Below are 19588 nucleotides of genomic sequence, written 5' to 3'. Positions count from 1 at the left end.
GAAGACTTGTTCAATTAGACTGTATCTAATCATCCATGAGTTAGCTTCTTATGTGGTAGAGCACATGGAGTTAAAATGAAATTGAAGCAGATTTTGAAATCTGGGAGCATATAGAGTAGTGAGATTTGATTGTCTCTTAAAAATAATACTGTAAGTACCAGAAAAGAATGGAATTTACTTAATATGCCACAAAATTCCTTAAAATCAGACAAACGGGTAGAAGTCCTGTCTTGCTCCTTATTATATGTGTGAATCTGAGTGAATCACTTAGCTTTTCTGAACTTTTTTCTAATCTGTAGCACATATATAATTATATTCATTGAGTTCCACAGTACTATGATTTTTTTTTGTCGATAATGGGCTTGAACTCTGGGCCTGGGTGCTGTCCTTGAGCTCTTCAATTGAAGGTTAATGCTCTACCACTTGAGCCACAGCACCACTTCCAGTACTATGAGATTTTTTAAAAAAGATACTTAACTGCCTTCTATATAGAAGGTGTTTGAGGTCCCTTTACTCTTAGTAGAACATAGCTAGAAAACATAGGAAGTTTACTGAAATATAAATTGTAATCAAATATATCTCATGCATTGTTTGTTGTGAGTATGCTTTTTTGTGTTATTGGAGATTCAATTTTTTTCTGTAGTCATCCCTCTAGTTCATAAGAATGCTTTAAATAATAAAACAACACTTTCTGAATGGTGTTATTTTGATGATCTAATCCCATGCTGTATTTCTTTTTCTCTCTCTCTCTTTTTTTTTGTTCGTACTGGAATTTGGACTAAGAGTCTTGTGCTTGCTCAACTGGTATGATATCATGTAAGTCATACTTCCAAACTGCTTTTTACTGGTTATTTGGAGATGGAGTTGATTGGACTTTGTGCCTGTAATGGCATCAAACCATGATCCTCGAAATATGAGCCACTAGTGGCTTATATGTAATATTCCTTTATTTTTCACCATACTGTTGTTTGAATTTAAGACCATGCTTGATAAACAGGTACTCTTCTACATGAGTCACAACTCCAGCCCTCAATGCTGTGTTTTCCAACTGTATTTAACAGTGAATTAGTAAATGATATAATTTACTGCAGCTCCCCTAAGTGTGAAAGATAGATATATCAAAAGAAGACCTGTTTAGAACTGTACAGCTTTGGTGAATATGTTTGTATACATACATATCATCTTGTTGGTTCATGAGTCCTACCTAGGAAACAATGCCCTACTTGGATATTAAATATTTGTTTGCATTATAGTTATACACTTTATTATGAGACTTAGTGGAACCTATTGCTTGGAGTGATATGCTTTTCTCAGAACAGACTGGGAAAATGTCCAGGATGCCAGCCTGGCCACTGAGTAGAGTTTCCAGGGACTTGGACCACTGCTTTTCCCTCCTTTCCTGGAACAGAAGGAAGAATGCAGCTTCCATCCACAGATCCAGGCCATATGCTCCATTAACCATTGTAGGCACCTTGCCCAGTTACTATTTTAGTAAACTTGGTTGTGCTCCTCAATTTTCCTAGGCAGGCCAGCAATGGTAGAACCTTGAATTTCTCCTTTGGTTGACATGGAAGCTGCTTGATGAAAGTTCTGATTGTAGTATTGGTGCTGGCTTAGTACAGGAACTTCTTGCCATTGTAATGGATGTTGTAACTATCAGTGAGACCAACAACAACCCAGTAGAGCTGATGTTGATTTTGAGGACAATATGTGGAGATGACATTTCAGGAAAGAATAATTGATTTAAAGCTATTGATTTTTTCTTAATGCTAAGGATATGACAGGGCATACAGAAAAGTACATTATATATAATATTGTACATTATATTTACCCTAATCTATGATCTATATTCATATTTCTAATATATTACTTCATATATATTTACATATGTATGTCTGTCTATTTGTATGTATGTATGTATGTATGTATGTATGTATGTATGTATGTGTGTATGTGTGTATGTGTGTATGTGTGTATGTGTGTATGTATGTATGCACCTGTCTATCTGTTTCATTGAAGCTATTTAAACTGGGTTTAATTTAATTTATATATATTTGTAACTGACTCTTTGACCAAATCTTAGGTAGAACCTTAGGAGGTTGTTCACCTTTTAATTTACCAAGGGAAATAAAATGACCAGATTCCTGTGAACTTTTTTGAGCTGTTTGGCTATGTCATAGTGTGGCTATGTCATAGTGTTCTTAGCACTATCTGGGAAAAGGTTATCAAGAAAATTTACATTTGGAGGATCCAGGATAATCCTCAAGTACCACTGTAGAAACAACACCCTCTGCCTTCTATTGCCCCACATGTGTCACTAGGAGAGAAACATCAGCATTGGAAAAATATGCTGCTATCTGTGACCACCATACGCAAAGAAAAGGGTGGGAGAGAAATTACCTATGCAAAGGACCAAGTCATTCCACCCCCTGTCTTGAGCTGCCTGTTCTAAGTGCCAACTTTCCTTCTTGGGTCTTTGGGAGATGCTTAATTTTAATTGTCTCAGAGGAGTTGTCCTTTTTGCTTGAAAACCACACAGAAATGGGAATTAAAGAGCTCTATTCTGTCTTGTATCACTAACAGATTTGTGCAAATAAATACAACCTACTCAACAACCTTAAAAACAGCCCTGGGCAGGTACCAGAGGTTCGGTTTGTGATAAGCTCTGTATTTCTAGTTCTCCAGGCTATTAAAATTTAGAGCAACCATACCCAGAGAGAATGGATTGTACTGAAAACTTTGCCCAGTGAATAAACCAGTGCAGTACTCCTTAAATTGGATTTTTCTGTCCCTTTATAAATGTTTTTCATACAATTCAAAATGATCACACTTGTGCATAAAACAGGAGTAGTTAGGGGGTAGAATTCCTTGCTCTGCAATAATTTTGCTTTTATCAAGAAATAGGACACTAACTTTTCTCCCCCACAACAAGGCTTCCCTGACCTTGGGTTTTATTCGTCATGTGCTGCCCTCCTAATTTTAGTGTTTCACAGACCATGGAGTCATGGCTTCATAGAGGTAAACCCAAGAAATAACTATGTTTTAAGAAAAAGATGGATGGTCACTCACAATTTCAGTTTGAATGAAATTGGCTAGATCCTCCCAGCAGGGAGTGTATGTAATCCTTCCTCAGGCCAATGAGAGAGCCCTATGGCATAGAGAAGGCCACCCTAATACACACAAGAGGAGCCTACTTGGGACACTGTGGCCAAGTGATTAAACCCTGGGAAAAAGTCTGTGAACAGAGTGGTAACATGAACTGTGAAGGTAGAAGTAGAATTTACACAAACTGCCGAAGATCAGAAGTCATGTATTTCCTGCATTAAAACAAATACACTCCAGGCCTATAGTTCTCTAGCTACTGGTTTCCCTCCCTCTTCTGGTAATATCTGTTATGCTTCTATTTTTTTCCCTTGACAAACTACTCTCAAGATTACTGATGACTTCCTTGTTGAAAAGAACAAAACATCAGAAGATATATAGTTGTTTTATTTAACCTCTCTCCATTACTTGACACACTTTAATTTTTGTGACACTACTCTTATTTTGTCTTCTGTCTCTGGCAATTTCATATTGGGCCAGGCTTGCCATTTTGTTATACAGGGCTCCTTGTATCATTTCTTCTTCCTGTTTTATCTACTCTTTCTAGGGAAACTCAAGCATTTTCTTAGTTTCAAACATTATTTGAATGCTAATCTGCCAATATAGCAAAATTATCCTTCCTGAGCTCCAGACTACCTTCTTTCGTTTTTATGGGAATATTCTGAAATGAATTCAAATTCAAGACAGGCTATCCAAGCCTATTTGTAAACCCTCCATTTTTGCAAATAACATCATGATACCCTGAGATACTACTATTAAACACTTGGTATTTCCTTTGTTAGTAACTTCCTAATTGTTTTCTTGCTTCTAGTATTTTTCCCTCTATGATCTCTTCATGCAACAAAGATATTTGATTTCTAAAGAGGAATTCAGATCTTATCATACCTTATAATTTCTGATGACCTTCTTTCACAAGTAGAAAAACCCCCAAACTTCCTTGTTTTCCTCTACTGTGTCTCTCACAACTTACTCCTTTATTTACTCCGTTCAAGCAGACTCTCTTTGATCCCGTTTCCATCCTTAATTTACCTTAGGGTCTTTTGCTAACTCAAGATTTTTGTCTTATCACCTTTTTTGTGATTGGTTCAAATATCACTCTCTTAGGTAAGTCTCTGCAGGTCATCCTAGTGAATTCCACATCTCCCTACCTACTCACACATGGCGTTATATTTCATATTATGCATTGGAGTTTCCACTCTATGATGTTATCTTCTTTGTTTCTATTTTTATTGTTTGCCATTCTTGCTAGACAGTTGAATAGGAAGAGACTTTGCTTTATCATATCCTCATCAAATTGAAGAGGGCTTGACACATTACACATTATCTATACATACATTGATACATACACATATACAGATGTAGGTATACATTTATGTATGTATGTATGTATGTATGTATGTATGTATGTATGTATGTATGCATTTATGCCAGTCCTGAGGCTTGAAATATGGGCTTGGGTATTGTTGCTGAGTTTTTGCTGTCAAGGCTAACATTCTACCATTTGGGCCACAGCTCCATTAATAAATATTTTTAAAAGAGGAAATAATGAATGAACAATATCTTTGGATCCCAAGTTTCAGCCAGACTGTATATATTTTCTGAATTATAACACAATTGTTACAATCTATTATCTCTGACTTTACTGCTCCCTTTTTCCTCTTTTTTCATTCACTTCCTTCTTGTCCTTAGTAACATATTCAATCACTGTTTCCAAGAAACTCACTTTGACCTTCAGTAGACTTTTGTCATTCTCACATCTGATACCAGATTGTTTTGTTTTTGTTGTTAATATATTTGTCTCTCTGATTAGACTAACTTGTGGAAGAGATCATATTTGATTTGTGTTCCCAGATCAGTGGAGGTTTGTGAAAATACTCCCTACAAGCTCTGTTTAAATATTTTGTTGAATTAGTTGGATTTCTCTGATAAGCTAATTTCTTCCACTTGCTAACTTCTGATTTTTAGACTAAACTTTGAAACATAGGAATACATGCAAATCTGCTGATGGAAAAGGTTCACAACCATATTAACATTTTAAATAATAATGAAATTAAATATTATATGAATAATATATTATCTGTTATATCCACGTATCTCTGATATAGATTGTTTTATTCACAACTCATTAAGATATTGACATGACTTGTACTATTTTACATTCTTGGAAACTAAGACTCGGATGTAGTGTTCTAAGCACATATAGTTAGTAAGACAGCTAGGATTTGAATTCAGATCTTTGATTTCTAAGCTTAAACTTTCTGCTACACTATACTGCCCCCTATGGGACAAGCCTACATATTGGTACTGCTTATTAAACTATGGAAAATTGGAGCACTTTTGAGTTTAAGAATCAAGGAAGATGCCGTAAGTGGCTATTTTTAAGTTAAGATATTTTTAGTTTTTGTGCTTGTACTTAGGCTTGAATTTGGGGCCTTAGGCTTTTTGCTCAAGGCACTCTACCATTTGAGCCACAGCTCCACTTCTAGCTTTTTATAGATTATTGGAGATAAAAGTCTACAGACTTTCCTGTCTGGGATATCTTTGAACCTGGATCTTCAGATCTTAATCCTCTGAGTACCTTAGATTCCCTGTGTGAACCACTAGTGCCTGATAACTAGCTAATCAACTAGAAAAATAATGCTCTTCTCAAAATGCTCCAAGATACAATATTACTTATGCTTTGTATGCTTTTTCTTTGCTTATAAGTACAAAATACTTTGTAGATATTTGTGTTAGCCTAGTGATGTTTTTGCTAATAATATTTTGCATGTAAAATAACATTTAAGTCCCACAGGGGCAGACAGATTACTTACTAGGTATTTTCATCAAATTGATGCTAAGGCTAAGTGACTTACTTGACCTCAGATTCAGGGTTCTAGTTTATTCAAGCTTTCCCTCATACATTTTCCACCTCAGCACATTGGTGTCATGTGGATAGGAGATTTGGCTTCACCTCCTATCTCAGATGAGCCCTACTTCCTGCCTCCTCTCTGTCTGACATTGAACCTATTCTTGCTAGTTTGGTCAGCTTCTGCCCTCAGCTTCTGAGGGCTGACCTGGCCTCATGTGGCGGTGCAGTAGTCCTTATTCTGCACCTCTGAATTCTTTTCCATGATGCATGTCCTTTATGTCCTTTGGAAATATGGGCTAGAACTAGACTGAGACTTTCATTCCTTTAAATGGAGCTGCTCTCAACTTATTGCTCTGGGTTCCCACACCTCTACTGTTTTGGTTGTGTTTCTCCTATACGTCTAGATTTTTATCATTCATGGAACAAAGAACTTCATCAGTAGTGAGAGAAACAAGCGTTAGTGTCTGAATAAAAGAACTTTGGGGCCAGAAGTGTGGCCTAGTGATAAGAGTGCTTGGCTAGCATGCACAAAACCCTGGGTTCAATTTCTCGGTACCATATACATAGAAAAAGCTAGAAGTGGTGCTGTGGCTCAAATGATAGAACTATAGTCTTGAGAAAGCCCAAGGACAGTCTCCAGCTCCTGAATTCAAGTCCCTCGACTGGCATAACAAAAGAACTTTAAGGTTTTTTTAGGTTTGTTTTCCTCCACCTAAAAATGGGCATATATTGATTGTACAAAGGTATTTCAGTGAGTTACTTGCATACGTGTATATAATGTGCTTTGATCAAATCCATGACCCCTGTTGCTCCCTTTTTACCTTCCCCCTAGTTTAAATATTTTTTTTTGTCGGTTGTAGGGCTTGAACCCTGGGCCTGGGCTCTGTCCCTGAACTCTTCAGCTCAAGGCTACCCCTTGAACCACAGCACCACTTCCAGTTTTCTAGTGGTTAATTGGAGATAAGAGTCTCATGGTCGTTAGTGCCTGGGTTGACTTTGAACTGAGATCCTCAGGTCTCAGCCTCCTGAGTAGCTAGGATTACACGTATGAGCCAATGCACCCGCCATTAGTTTAAACAAATTTTAATGATTTTCATACATGTGTATGAAATATTTAGGTCATAGTTACCCTCCTCTTATTACCCTCCTGTCGGTTCCCACCTCCAGTAGTCTCTGCTGCTTACCACTCACTGCTTTTCGTCTGTGCATCTCTGGAGATGGAGATGGTGATGGAAGACAGTCTATATGTGATGATGTAGAGCTGATCTTTTTTAGGTGCTGCTCATCTGAAGGATTTATCAGCTTGGTGATGGGCAAGCCAGAAATTGATTGTTTGTATCTTGCATATTGCAGAGCATCCATAATCCATCTCATTTCACGCCAAACTTCATCTATTTGCTTGAGAATAAAATGATAAAAGTAAGTTATCACATACATATTAAAATGAATAAGTTTAAGCCAGGCACAGTGTTTCATGCATGTAATCCCATCTTTGTGGACAAAGATCAAGAGATTCACATTTCAAGGCCAGCTTGCACAAAAAATAAATGAAACCCAAATCTCAGTCAGTACACTGAGCATAACTTCAGCTATGTTAGATGCATAAGTAGGAGGATTGCAATTAGAGGTTCATCTGGGAAACCTGAAATTAACTCAAGCAAAAAAGGGGTGGGAATATGACAAGTGGTAGGCCACCTACCTTGTGAGTTCAAGGCATTAAGTTCAAATTCCAGTACTAGGGAAGTAAGAAAAACATGTTTTCCTGGGAATCACAAGATGATTCCCACAGTGTTGGTTTTAAGTAAAAGTCGGTACTTCAAAATAGGTCTTCAAAGCCAGAAATTTCTTGTGTTTTGAATATATTCTCGTAAGAAACTAAGTCATTGTCATTTGGTTGGAATAATGAAAATTCCAATTCTTTTTTAAAATTGTAATGTATAGAGGGCTTACAGTTATATTCGCCAGATAATAGTAGGTGTATTACTTCTTACACATTGATACCTCTTATGTTTTTGTCCCCTTTTCCCTCCTCCTACTCCCTTCCAATCATCTTGTTTCAGAAATTCTAATTCTGTAATAATGTTTAGCAAGTCATGGATCTTTTGAGACTTAGAAAGAATACTTGTTTGTTTTTTTGCCAATCCTGGGCTTGAGCTTAGGGCCTGAGCACTGTCCTTCAGCTTTCTCAAGGCTAGAGCTCTACCACTTGAGCCTCAACACCACTTCAGCTTTTTTCTATATATGAGGTACCGAGGAATCGAACCCAGGTCTTCGTGCATGCTAAGGCAAGCACTCTACCACTAGGCCAAACTCCTGGCCCAATAGAAAGAATACTTCTTAAGGTTGCTGTGATAATTGAGTGAAAAAATGAATGTCAATGTGTTTGGGGATCCTTCGGGGTTCATTGCTCACATGTACTAAATGTTAATTAACTTCCAACGTTCAGTGAAATACTCTTCATTGGAATGGTGTGGGGAAGTGATATAGTAAAGTCTGAATTTCAGAATACTTATACCTACAGAGAGAAAATAAATAGTTTTATTAAACTTAGTGCTTTAATGCTATAAATGCTTCTAAAGAATAGAACAGTTTAAATGGCTCATTCTTTCCTTTCTTATATTTGTTAGTGCATATTCATTGGACCAAAAGATTTTTATTGTGATATTTTGAACACATATTAAATGCACTTTGATCAAATTCACCTATAACTCTTTCTTATTTCCCTCCTCTCCGTGTGAAATAATTTTAATGGGCTATTTCTATTTTCTACATGTTTTATTCTATTTTCATATATTTATGAAATATATATGTATATATATAAACAGGACTCCTGTCATATTCACCGTCCCTTGACCCTCTCTTTTTATCTTCTTCCTTCCACTTGGTTTCACCCTCAAACAGTGCCTTTTTTATACTTATTTACTTTCCACCCCCAACGTCTAGATTGTATATATGAAAGAGAACATGATGACATCCATTTCTATGCATTTTCTTATCAATGACATAATTTCATCATTCCTCATGGCTGAATAATGTTTTCTTCTGAACCCACCACGTTTTCTTTATCCATTTGTTATTTGATGGCACTTAAGTGGATTCTATAGTTATTGTGAAGAATGCTGTCAACATGGGTGTATAGGTACCTTCAGATTTACTCTGGTAATAAAACTTTAACTAAAGGCTTGCACTCTTACTTAGCTTTTCACTTACGACTAGCACTCTGTCACTTGAGCCACACCTCCATTTCCAACTTTTTGTTGATTAATTGGAGATAAGAATTTCTTGTATTTGCCATTCCATTCCCTGCTGGCTTCAAACCTTGTTCCTCAGATTTCAGCCTGCTGATAGGTGAGGACTACAGGTGGGAGCCAGCTGTCTCCAGCCCTATTTTTACTTTCTTGAGGAACTTCCATACTGATTTCCAAGAGGCCGCGTTATTTTACATTGCAACTAACAGTGTATAAAGATTCCTTTTCCCCTGAATTTTGAAAATACTTATTGTTTGTTTTCTTAATGGATGTCATTCTGACTAGGGTGAGATGGTCGTGGGGCATAAGTCACCGCACCTGGCTCATGAGATTACGTCTGTATCTTCCGTTCTGTTCCTTTGGTCTATGTGTTTGTGTTTGTGTTTGTGGTTTTTTTTTTTGCCAGTCCTGGGGCTTGAACTCTGGGCTTGGGCATTGTCCCCATGTTCCTTTTGCTCAAGTCTAGCACTCTACCACTTTGAGCCATAGCACCACTTCCAGCAAATCATTGGTTGGAAATTTAATCACCTTTGGTATTTCAGTTGAACTACTCTCAGTGTTGACACAGTACAACATATAGAGTCAGGGTTGAGGTGTTATTTCATTGGATGGGGTTATAGCTTAAAAGCCATTTACTCAGGGAATTACTCAAATTGAGAGCAAATATCTGAAGTCTCTTATGAAAATGGGCTGCTTTCACTATAGGAGCTTTTTGGCTTTGGACCCTTGGAGCTGTAGCCAGTTACAGGGATCTTCATAGCATATGGGCTGGCCAAGTTTCTCCTTGCTCCATCTCCATCCCCAGTTTATGTCTCTAAGGACAGTAAATGTCCAAGCCTTGGGTGAATTCTAAATGTGTTGAAGAGTGGTGGGAGCAACAGAGCATTGACTTCTGTGTTGGCAGTGGGGAAACTTAAGGGAACTGTTGGTTTCAGTACATTTGTATTCCAGTGATTTCTGTTCTCAGAGGTGGACTTTCAAACTCTTCCAAGTTGTTTTCCTCCCCATGAAGGGAGGAGAATATGGAAATCATATGATCTGGTTCCCTTTATTCTAGGTCCTCAGTTCCATATGACAGCAAATGCACTCTGGATTGCATTTTATAGAAGTGGTTCTCAGTGCTTTCAGACTTCATTCAGCAGTTTGCCTGCCACTTTGTATGTATGGGATAAGGCAGCTGTGGGAATCATGTAATTCAGAGAATCTGGACACATGGGCTATAAAAAATACTTTGCTTCCAATATATGTAATCGGGAGGCAGGGGTCTGGAGGCTGAATATTATATCAGCTCTAGGTTTGATGTTGTTTCTACTGAAATCCTTAGGCGATGGGATTTATTCCTCAACAGGGAGGGGTAGGAATTCTGACAAGCATTTCCTATACTGCTGGAACTTCTCATTGCTTGAACTTATTGTAGGTCCACATTAGATCCTCTCCTACTCCCATTATCAGCTTATGTGACTGACATCCAACCAGATACTCTGGAAAGATGTGTCAAGTTTCCCCCCCACCATCCACAAGTACAGTACTACTGAAGCTTATTGTTATAAAAAGTCACTCAGATTTTCAAATACTTCTCTGTTGCTGACATGTTTTCTAGATCTTTTTCTCTAATTGTTGGGGCAATGTATAGAAGGGTTATAGTTACATTTACCAGGTAGTAGGTGCATTACTTATCACACATTGATATCCCTTCTCATGTTTGTCCTCATTTCCCTCCCCACTTTTCTAGATCTCGATAGATACCAGTCATGAACTTTTCTGAGTATTCTGTCTCTAAGGAGGGACTGTGAGGTACATAGAGTATTATAGGACTAGAGCTCTGTGGTTGGCTTTGTGCCTGATTTCACTGCATGCTGTGGGCAAGACATTATCTTCTTAATACCCATTTACTCAACTGTGAAAAGGGGAGGATGGATTAGATGATATCTAGTAACTTTCAGCTCAGATACTTCGATTTATTTTTAATGTTCTGCCTCCAGGAAACTATTCATTGAATGAATAATGCAAAGTTAAAGCATGTGATTATAGAGAATTTGAAGATATTACTTAGTATTATATTTTTATTTTCAAATTCCATTTTGGAGGTTTTTTTGGTTGGTCCTGTGGCTTGAACTCAGGGCCTGAGTACTTTCCTTGGGCTTTCTCACTTAAGCCATAGCATCACTTCTGGCTTTTTCTGTGTATGTGGTACTGAGGAATGGAACCCAGGGTTTTGTGCATGCTAGGCAAGCACTCTATCACTAGGACATGCTCCCAGCCCTCCTTTGGGGGTTTTTAATCTATATTTAAATATGCTCTTTAAAGAACATTAAAAAATATGGTCCCCACATGAAATAGAAACTGAAATTGTCACATTCAGTTTGCTGTGTTTAGAGTGACAGGCAAGCTAGAAGGAACCAATGAATGGCACTTGTTTTGTGGTTTGTGTCCTCTCCTGGGTTACTAAGACTTGGTAGACTATTCAGGGCTGGTGATAAAGCATGTGGTTGAGCTCTAAGATTTGTTAGCTTGATTAATTGGGCAGAAAGTTCAGCAATAGCCAGGACCATGAGGAGCTGCTAGGCCATATTAAGGTGAAACCTGAAGTTTAGGAGGTCAAACCATATTGGGAATTACAGAAAAGAGTTGGACAGACTTCCTAATGAAAGTCTCAAAGTTATTTTAAAGGTAAACATGATTGTGGACAAGACTATGCTCTTGTGATTTTGCCTTCAGCGGTTGGAACAGGTATTCAAAGAATGAATGTTCAGTGAATGAATGAATGTAATGAGAATGTAGTTGTCTAGGTTTCTTGTCTCAAACATTATTATAAGAATTAAGGTGATGTAGATGATTATAAATTATGCATTGTTATAAAGTTTACAGTTGTCTGGATGACAACTGTGATTATTTCTGTGGGTTCAAGGTGGATACCTGAAGATCAGTCCACAGTTGTACTCCCAGAATCCATTAATATTACCTTATAAGTTAGAAAAATGGATATTATCTTATGAAGCAAGAGATGTGATTTAATTAAGGATGCTGAGAGGAGGATGTGCTTATATAGAGTGTGACAGAGTCTTGGCATGGTGGTGAATACCTGTAATCTTAGCTACCTGGAAGGTGAAGGCAGGAGGATCATGAGTTCAAGGTTAGATTGGGCAGAGTCAGAGACCTCATATCAACCCATACACATGCACACCATACACAAGAATGACATAGCTTGGGGGCATGGCTTAAATTGTAGAGTAATTGTAGAGCCTTGCATGACTGAATACCTGGGTTGAATCCCCAGTATTTAAAAACAAACAAGAAACAAATGCAGAAGGATGGTTTGGTAGATAACAGAAAAAGAGGCAATGTGACAATAGCAGCTTTGGAAGTTTGTCAACGAATGGCAACAGCCACCAGAAGCTAGAAGAGGCCTAGAGCTTTCCAACAGAGTACAGCTCTGCCATGTATTAATTTCAAACTCCTAATCTCATAACTGTGGGAAAATATATTTCTTTTGTTTCAAGGCACCCAATTCTATGGTAATTTGGTACAGTGGCTTTAGGAAATGGATATAATTATTAAAAATTTTTACCCTTTGGATAAGGCTGTTTCAGTCTCTTCTGAACATGAATAGAGTTAGGATAGACATTTTTCTAGAAATTGCCTCTTAGTTTTTCTTATTGATAAGGTATAGGGGACTTAACTGAAGAAAAGAAAATCCATAGGTACAAGGAGATCTGTGGATTGAGTTTAATGGGACTTAGCTCAGTAGCTTTTCATGAAGTACAATTTTTCACCCATTTTACCTTCTGTTGATCTAAAAGTAACTGACAGCATAATTCACACTGATTTTAAGACCCAAACTCAGCTTCTCAAGATTTGCTGACACATTTTTAAAAAGAAAGATTATGGACTCCATAAGCCTGTTGATTAAAAGTTCTGCATCTGTTTCTCACCTTGCTTTTTAAAAATTTCAGTTTTATTTACATAAATTATGTCCCTTTCTCTGTGCTCAGGCAAGATAATATTTTTATTAAAATGTAATAGTGCTTGGTTTTCTCATAGCACAGGTACAAGGTGCTTGAGGAGATGACAGATTGGCTATATTTAATGATCTATGTTTCTATTAGGGCTTAGAAGCATTTGAAGCATTAGAGGATATAAATTATGTCCTAATTGCCATTTAGGATTTAGCAGCTCAAAATATGTTAAGCCTCAAGTCTCCTGTTTTGACATCTTTCTTTTCTTCCCTCCTTCCCCTCCTTCTCTTACTTTGATATTTCAGTTGTGTGTACTATTTGAAAAACTGTGCCTTATCTATGATTTTATAACCCGACCTGTTCTTATCCCCACTTCCTGACTGTATGCTTTAGCATCTTTTTCTAACTGAATTTACATAGACTCCCTTGTTGTTAACAATGTTGAGTTTCGTACAGTGACATCATCACTATCTTAGGTCTGGAATTAAATGTTCTCATAACAGGTGGTTGCCTATGCGGGTTATAGTCTGTGGTGGGCTAAGCTGTGAAAACCAATGGGTGAGTGGCTACAACTGGTTTTCAGAGAGGGGGGAGAGAGGGAGAGAAAAGAGACAGAGAGGGAGAAACTAAGAGCTCAACATAGTTAAAGGGAAAGATAAAATTGAGTTAAAGTTATCTATGTGATGTTGGATGGAACAAGATGGTACACTGAAGACTAAGGGTGCAGTCCAATGGTTTCATTTTATCTGGCCAGAGAAGCTATTTTCTTGAATTCTTTGGGAATTAGCTTTTATTTATGTCTATGTGTACCTGGCTGGCTGGAAAGAATATTTAGAGGGGCTCTCAAGGAGACCAGAACTGGTGAAAACTTGCATAGTTCCTGGCTTTGCCTGTCTTTATATCTAGCCTATTTAAAGGTATGACATAAAGGAAATGGAAAATGTTAACAGAGTCCTATACTAAATGAACCAGCAAAGAGGAATAATAATAGGAAGTGAGAATGGAGCATAGAACTCTGGGAGGAGTTCAAGACTAGTGGTAGAGTGCCTAGCATGCACGAAAACCTGGGTTCGATTCCTCCATACCATATACATAGAAAAAAGCTTGAAGTGGTGCTGTGGCTCAAGTGGTAGAGGTCTAGCCTTGAGAAAGTCCAAGGACAGTGCTCAGGCCCTGAGTTCAAGGCCCAAGACTGGCAAAAAAAGAAGTTATCTAATCAAATGCATACAGTTTACATATGAGGAGATAATTTTCAGGACTTCTGAATTATTCACTGCTAAAGAGTTTATGAATAGAAGAGGCTGATCTAAAATGAGTGCTTCTTAAGTTCTAGTTCACGATTCATACTGAGCACCACTGTCCCTTTCTGGCTTGAAAGAAAAGCCATCTTCCATACCTCTCCATATCAGTCTTTTCCTGCCTTCTATGTTCCATTTTTTACTGAAAATGAAATAAATGAACAAGTGTTTAAACATGGTAGTTACTACATTCTCAGGTCAAGAGAACAAGTAATTTCTTTAAGTTATTTTGTTAGTCTGGGAAGTCATTTAAAATACTTGATTTACAATATGAGAAAATAGAGTAATTCTAAAGATTTGTTTGCTAACTACTTAGCAATATTTTCTTCCTAAATACTTAAAAAACTTCATTCTTTGCATATGCATTTTTGAAGGGTGTTTACTTCTTAGTTATGACTGAATAAGTAAATGCAGAATTTATTGTATGTGCTAGGCACTTTGATGAATGCTTTCCATGCATTTCTTCATTTAATTCACTCAGTAACACTATGATGGGTATAGTGCTTATTATCATCATCCATATTTTTCAGATGAGATTGGAACTTCTAGTAATTTATTAGGCCTCAAGTTTACAATATCTCCTTATCTTTGTTTTTTTTTTTTTTTTTTGCCAGTCCTGGGCCTCAGGGCCTGAGCAATGTCCTTGGACTTTCTCAAGGCTAGAGCTCTACCACTTGAGCCTCAGCACCACTTCCGGCTTTTTTCTATGTATGTGGTACCAAGGAATCGAACCCGGGTCTTCATGCATGCTAGGCAAGCACTTTAACCACTAGGCCAAACTCCCGGCCCACAATATCTCCTTATCTTACACTGTCATTTCACTCCTTGTCTGGATAACTGTCAGTTTCCCATATGGTTTCCTTACATATAATTTTCTCCAAAAATCCAGGAGAAATGACTAAGCAGAATAAATGCTAACAGTAAACAACTAGTATGGCTGTAGCAGTGCATACAAGAAGAAAGTCCTTGCTGGCTGAATCTATCCTTAACAGAACTATGAGAGTCTATCATTTACTTTTTCTAAAACTTTGGATTGCTCCCTTTTGCTTACAGAATTAAGGGCAAATTCTTTACCATGGCCTTTAATAAAGTCCTTGAAGTCTTATTTCATTGCTGTCTTTCAATCTTGCCTAATTTCTCATGATAATCCAAGACTCAATTTGCCTCAACCAATCTTAGCTACTTCTACTTACCCAAACCCTGTTTTTCTGTTCTTTTCCTTATCTGTTTACATTTTCTGTCTGAATGTTTCATGTTCTGTTTTTCCTCCTTCCGATCTATCCTATAGACCAGGTTCAGCTGTCAACTTTTCTGATATCCACATGTGAAAGTAAATTTTTTTTCTTTGTGTTCACATAGAACTTTCTTCTTCTTTTCTTCTTTGAATTTCTCTTTGGCACATAACATATTTTACAAACAATATAGGCAAACTTTTCTTTATTACTTTAAGAAATTTTAAACTTGAGTTCAGAATTTATGTCTATTCCAACTTTTTGCTTTCACCCTATGTTCAACACCTGATATTTAATTAATATTCATCAGAACTGATTGAATATCATTGTGATAATTTAGAATATGGCTGTTGTTATTTATTTATTGGGTAAGTAATACAATGATTCCTGGATTTGAGCTTGAACTCATGACCTAGGTGCTGTTCCTAAGCTTTTTATAGTCAAAGCTAACTCTCTACCACTTGAGCCATATTGCCACTTCCAGATTTTTGGTAGTTTATTGGAAATTAGAGTTTCATGGACTTTTCTGCCTGGCTGGCTTTATCCCTAGATTTTAGCCTGCTCTGTAGCTAGGATTACACACATGAGCCACCTGCCTGTGGCTGATTACAAGATTTTGCTCAGGCATTTAGTGGCAATTTCAAGCCTGATCCATATTTTCCCATTAGTTTGTAGCCATTTTACTCTGATGTTTCACCATAGGCACTTCCGGTAAAGAACATGAACAAGGAATACATTTTTTTTAACATTGATTGCCACACATAAAAGTTTTAACTATGCCAGAAAGAAATCCAAAACATGAGGAGTTAGGCCTAACTGGATTTGGGTTAACTGGTAGATTGTTCTTTCTTTCCTTTTTTTTTCTCTGAGCGATTTAGGAAATTAATATATTAAAAAATTCTGTTAGAATTATCAATGGTCTAGTAGGGTAGGGACAGTATTATTTCATTATTTCTAAAAGTTATCTTTTTTCCAATATAGAAGGCCACTTGCTACCTATCTTTTGGGCTGATATAATTCTTAGGAGTAATGTGATTTATTTGTAACACTTTCTTAAGACTTTGTTTCAAAACTCATAGTTTCCCAAGAGGGCTACATTTTAGCCAGATCAATAGGCTGCTTACCCATTATATTCTTCAAATTAGCCCAAATGGATTCCTTTTCCCTTTCTTGGCTTACCCTTTCCATTGTGCCTCTTCTTTTTGCAAAGAAACAAAATATTACCTGAATGAAGTCTAAAACTTGCTGATGTTTTTGTTTGGCAGCTGCAACCTCACTGTCTGAAATCGCTTCCCTCAAGGACTGTTGGGTATTCAGAGAATCCAGCTCCATAACAGCAGAAAGGCGGCAATACAGACTAATAAATTTCTCTCTGTAGCTGCAAAAATGAACTGGAAAATGGATAAGCAAAATAAAACATATTAAGACTTGGTATCAAAACAGAAAAATACATAACACACAAAAAACCAGTTGAATAAAAATATGATTTATTAATCGTATCAGTGGAAATATTAAGCCATAAGTAAAGTATAAATGTGCTCCTAAGGGGCTAGCTGTCTGGCTTTAACCAGTATTCACTTTCAAGTTACTAACTCCTGGTAAGATATCAGAAAGTGGCATTTGTTCAAGTTGCCATTTAGGTGAACTTTTTCCTATAGTTAAGAATATATGTGTGTATCATCAAAAAAAATAAACACTATGATCAAACTGGATTCATCACAGGGAGGCAAAGCTGGTTCAACATTCGCAAATCAATTAATATAATTCAACACGTCAACAGGAGCAAGGACAAAAATCTAATGATTGTCTCAATAGATGCGGAAAAGGCATTTGACAAGATCCAACACCCCTTTATGTTAAAAGCTCTGGAGAAACTAGGAATCCATGGAACATTCCTCAATATAATAAAGGCTGTGTATGACAAACCCACTGCTAGTATTACACTTAATGGTGAAAATCTAAAGCCATTCCCTCTAAAATCAGGAACGAGACAAGGATGCCCACTCTCTCCACTACTCTTTAACATAGTATTAGAATTCCTAGCCAGTGCAATAAGGCAAGAAGCAAGCATAAAGGGGATCCAAGTAGGGAAAGAGGAAGTAAAACTATCCCTCTTTGCAGATGACATGATTCTGTACTTAAAGAATCCTATAGACTCTACTCCCAAGCTCCTTGAGCTGATTCAAAACTTTGGAAGGGTAGCAGGCTATAAAATTAACCCTCAAAAATCAGCTGCCTTCCTTTACGCCAACAGTGAGACGAACGAGGCAATAATCAGGAAAGCAACTTCTTTCGCAATAGCCTCAAAGAAAACAAAGTACCTAGGAATTAGCTTAACTAAGAATGTAAAGGACCTTTTTGATGAAAACTTTAAAACCCTAAAAAAGGAAATTAAAGCAGAACTAAAGAAATGGAAAAACCTCCCGTGCTCCTGGATTGGAAGAATCAACATTGTGAAAATGACAATTTTGCCAAGGGCTATCTACAAATTCAACGCAATACCCATCGATATCCCAATGGCATTCTTTAAAGAAATAGAAGAGGCAATTCAAAATTTCATATGGAATAATAAAAGACCCCGTATAGCAAAAACACTTTTTAGCAGAAAGAACAGCGCCGGAGTAATTTCAATTCCAAACTTTAGACTCTATTACAGAGCTATAATTCTCAAAACAGCTTGGTACTGGCACAAGAATGGGCCTGAAGACCAATGGAGTAGAACTGAGGACCCAGATATTAAACCACAGACCTTTGGCCACCTAATCTTTGACAAGGGAGCCAAAAAATAGAATGGAAGAAAGACAGCCTCATCAACAAGTGGTGCTGGCAGAACTGGTTAAGCACCTGCAGAAAACTAAAGTTGGATCCTTCTTTAACACTCTGCACTAGAATTAACTCCAAATGGATCAAAGACCTGGAGGTAAAAGCTGACACACTGAAAACTTTACAAGAAGGAATAGGAGATACACTAGGCCTCCTTGGCACAGGTCAAAACTTTCTTAATAAGAACCAAGAATCACAACAAATCAGGGAAAGGCTGGATAAGTGGGACTGCATTAAACTGCAGAGCTTTTGTATGGTAAAGGACATAGCTAATAAATTAAATAGGAAGCCTACAGAGTGGGAGAAGATCTTCACCAATCAAACAATGGACAAAGGCCTTATATCTAAAATATATCAACAGCTCAAAAAATTGAATCAATCCAAAACTAATCTCCAAAGCAACAACCATCCCATTAAAAGATGGGCCAAAGTCTTAAAGAGAGTCTTCTCTGAAGAAGAAACAAAAATGGCCTATACACACATGAAGAAATGCTCAACATCTCTGGTCATAAAAGAAATGCAAATCAAAACAATTCTTAAGATTACACCTCACTCCAGTTAGAATGGCCAGGATCAGGAAAACGAATAATAACAGATGCTGGAGGGGATGTGGCCAGGAGGGATCATTACTACACTGTTGGTGGGAGTGCAAACTCGTTCAACCACTATGGAAAGCAGTATGGCAGTACCTCAAAAGGCTAAACATAGAGCTCCCCTATGACCCAGCAATTCCACTACTAGGCATTTACCCAATTGTCCAGAAACAGGACATACTAAATCCACTAGCACAACAATGTTTATTGCAGCATTATTCACCATAGCAAAGATATGGAACCAAACTAGATGTCCCTCAGTTGATGAGTGGATCAACAAATTGTGGTATTTGTACACAATGGAATTCTATGCTGCTGTCAGAAAAAACGACATCGCCCCATTTGTTAGGAAATGGAAAGACTTAGAAAAAATCATATTAAGTGAAGTAAGCCAGACTCAAAGGAACTTACGCTCAATGGTTTCCCTCATTTGTCATAATCAGTAGAAACCTTGGGCTCTATTAGCAGAGATCTGCAATAGAGCA

General features: G+C 37.3%; 1 protein-coding gene across 1 annotated transcript in view; it reads right to left on the bottom strand.

The window, feature by feature from the left end:
• Ankfn1 (ankyrin repeat and fibronectin type III domain containing 1) overlaps nt 1–19588 on the bottom strand; it is a 158344-nt gene that overhangs the window by 14326 nt on the left and 124430 nt on the right. The window contains exons 16-17 of the mRNA XM_090351739.1: nt 16912–17078; nt 7138–7351 (exon numbers count right to left, since the gene is read on the bottom strand). Of these exons, the coding sequence (XP_090207865.1) occupies nt 7138–7351; nt 16912–17078 (381 nt within the window). The remainder of the gene's footprint in view (nt 1–7137; nt 7352–16911; nt 17079–19588) is intronic.

The sequence above is a fragment of the Megascapheus bottae genome, chromosome 17, assembly GCF_031878675.1.
Source record: "Megascapheus bottae isolate mThoBot1 chromosome 17, mThoBot2.hap1, whole genome shotgun sequence".
In the NCBI taxonomy this organism is placed as follows: domain Eukaryota; kingdom Metazoa; phylum Chordata; class Mammalia; order Rodentia; family Geomyidae; genus Megascapheus; species Megascapheus bottae.
The sequence above is the reverse complement of the archived record's forward strand: the minus strand, read 5'-3'. Positions and strand labels throughout refer to the sequence as shown.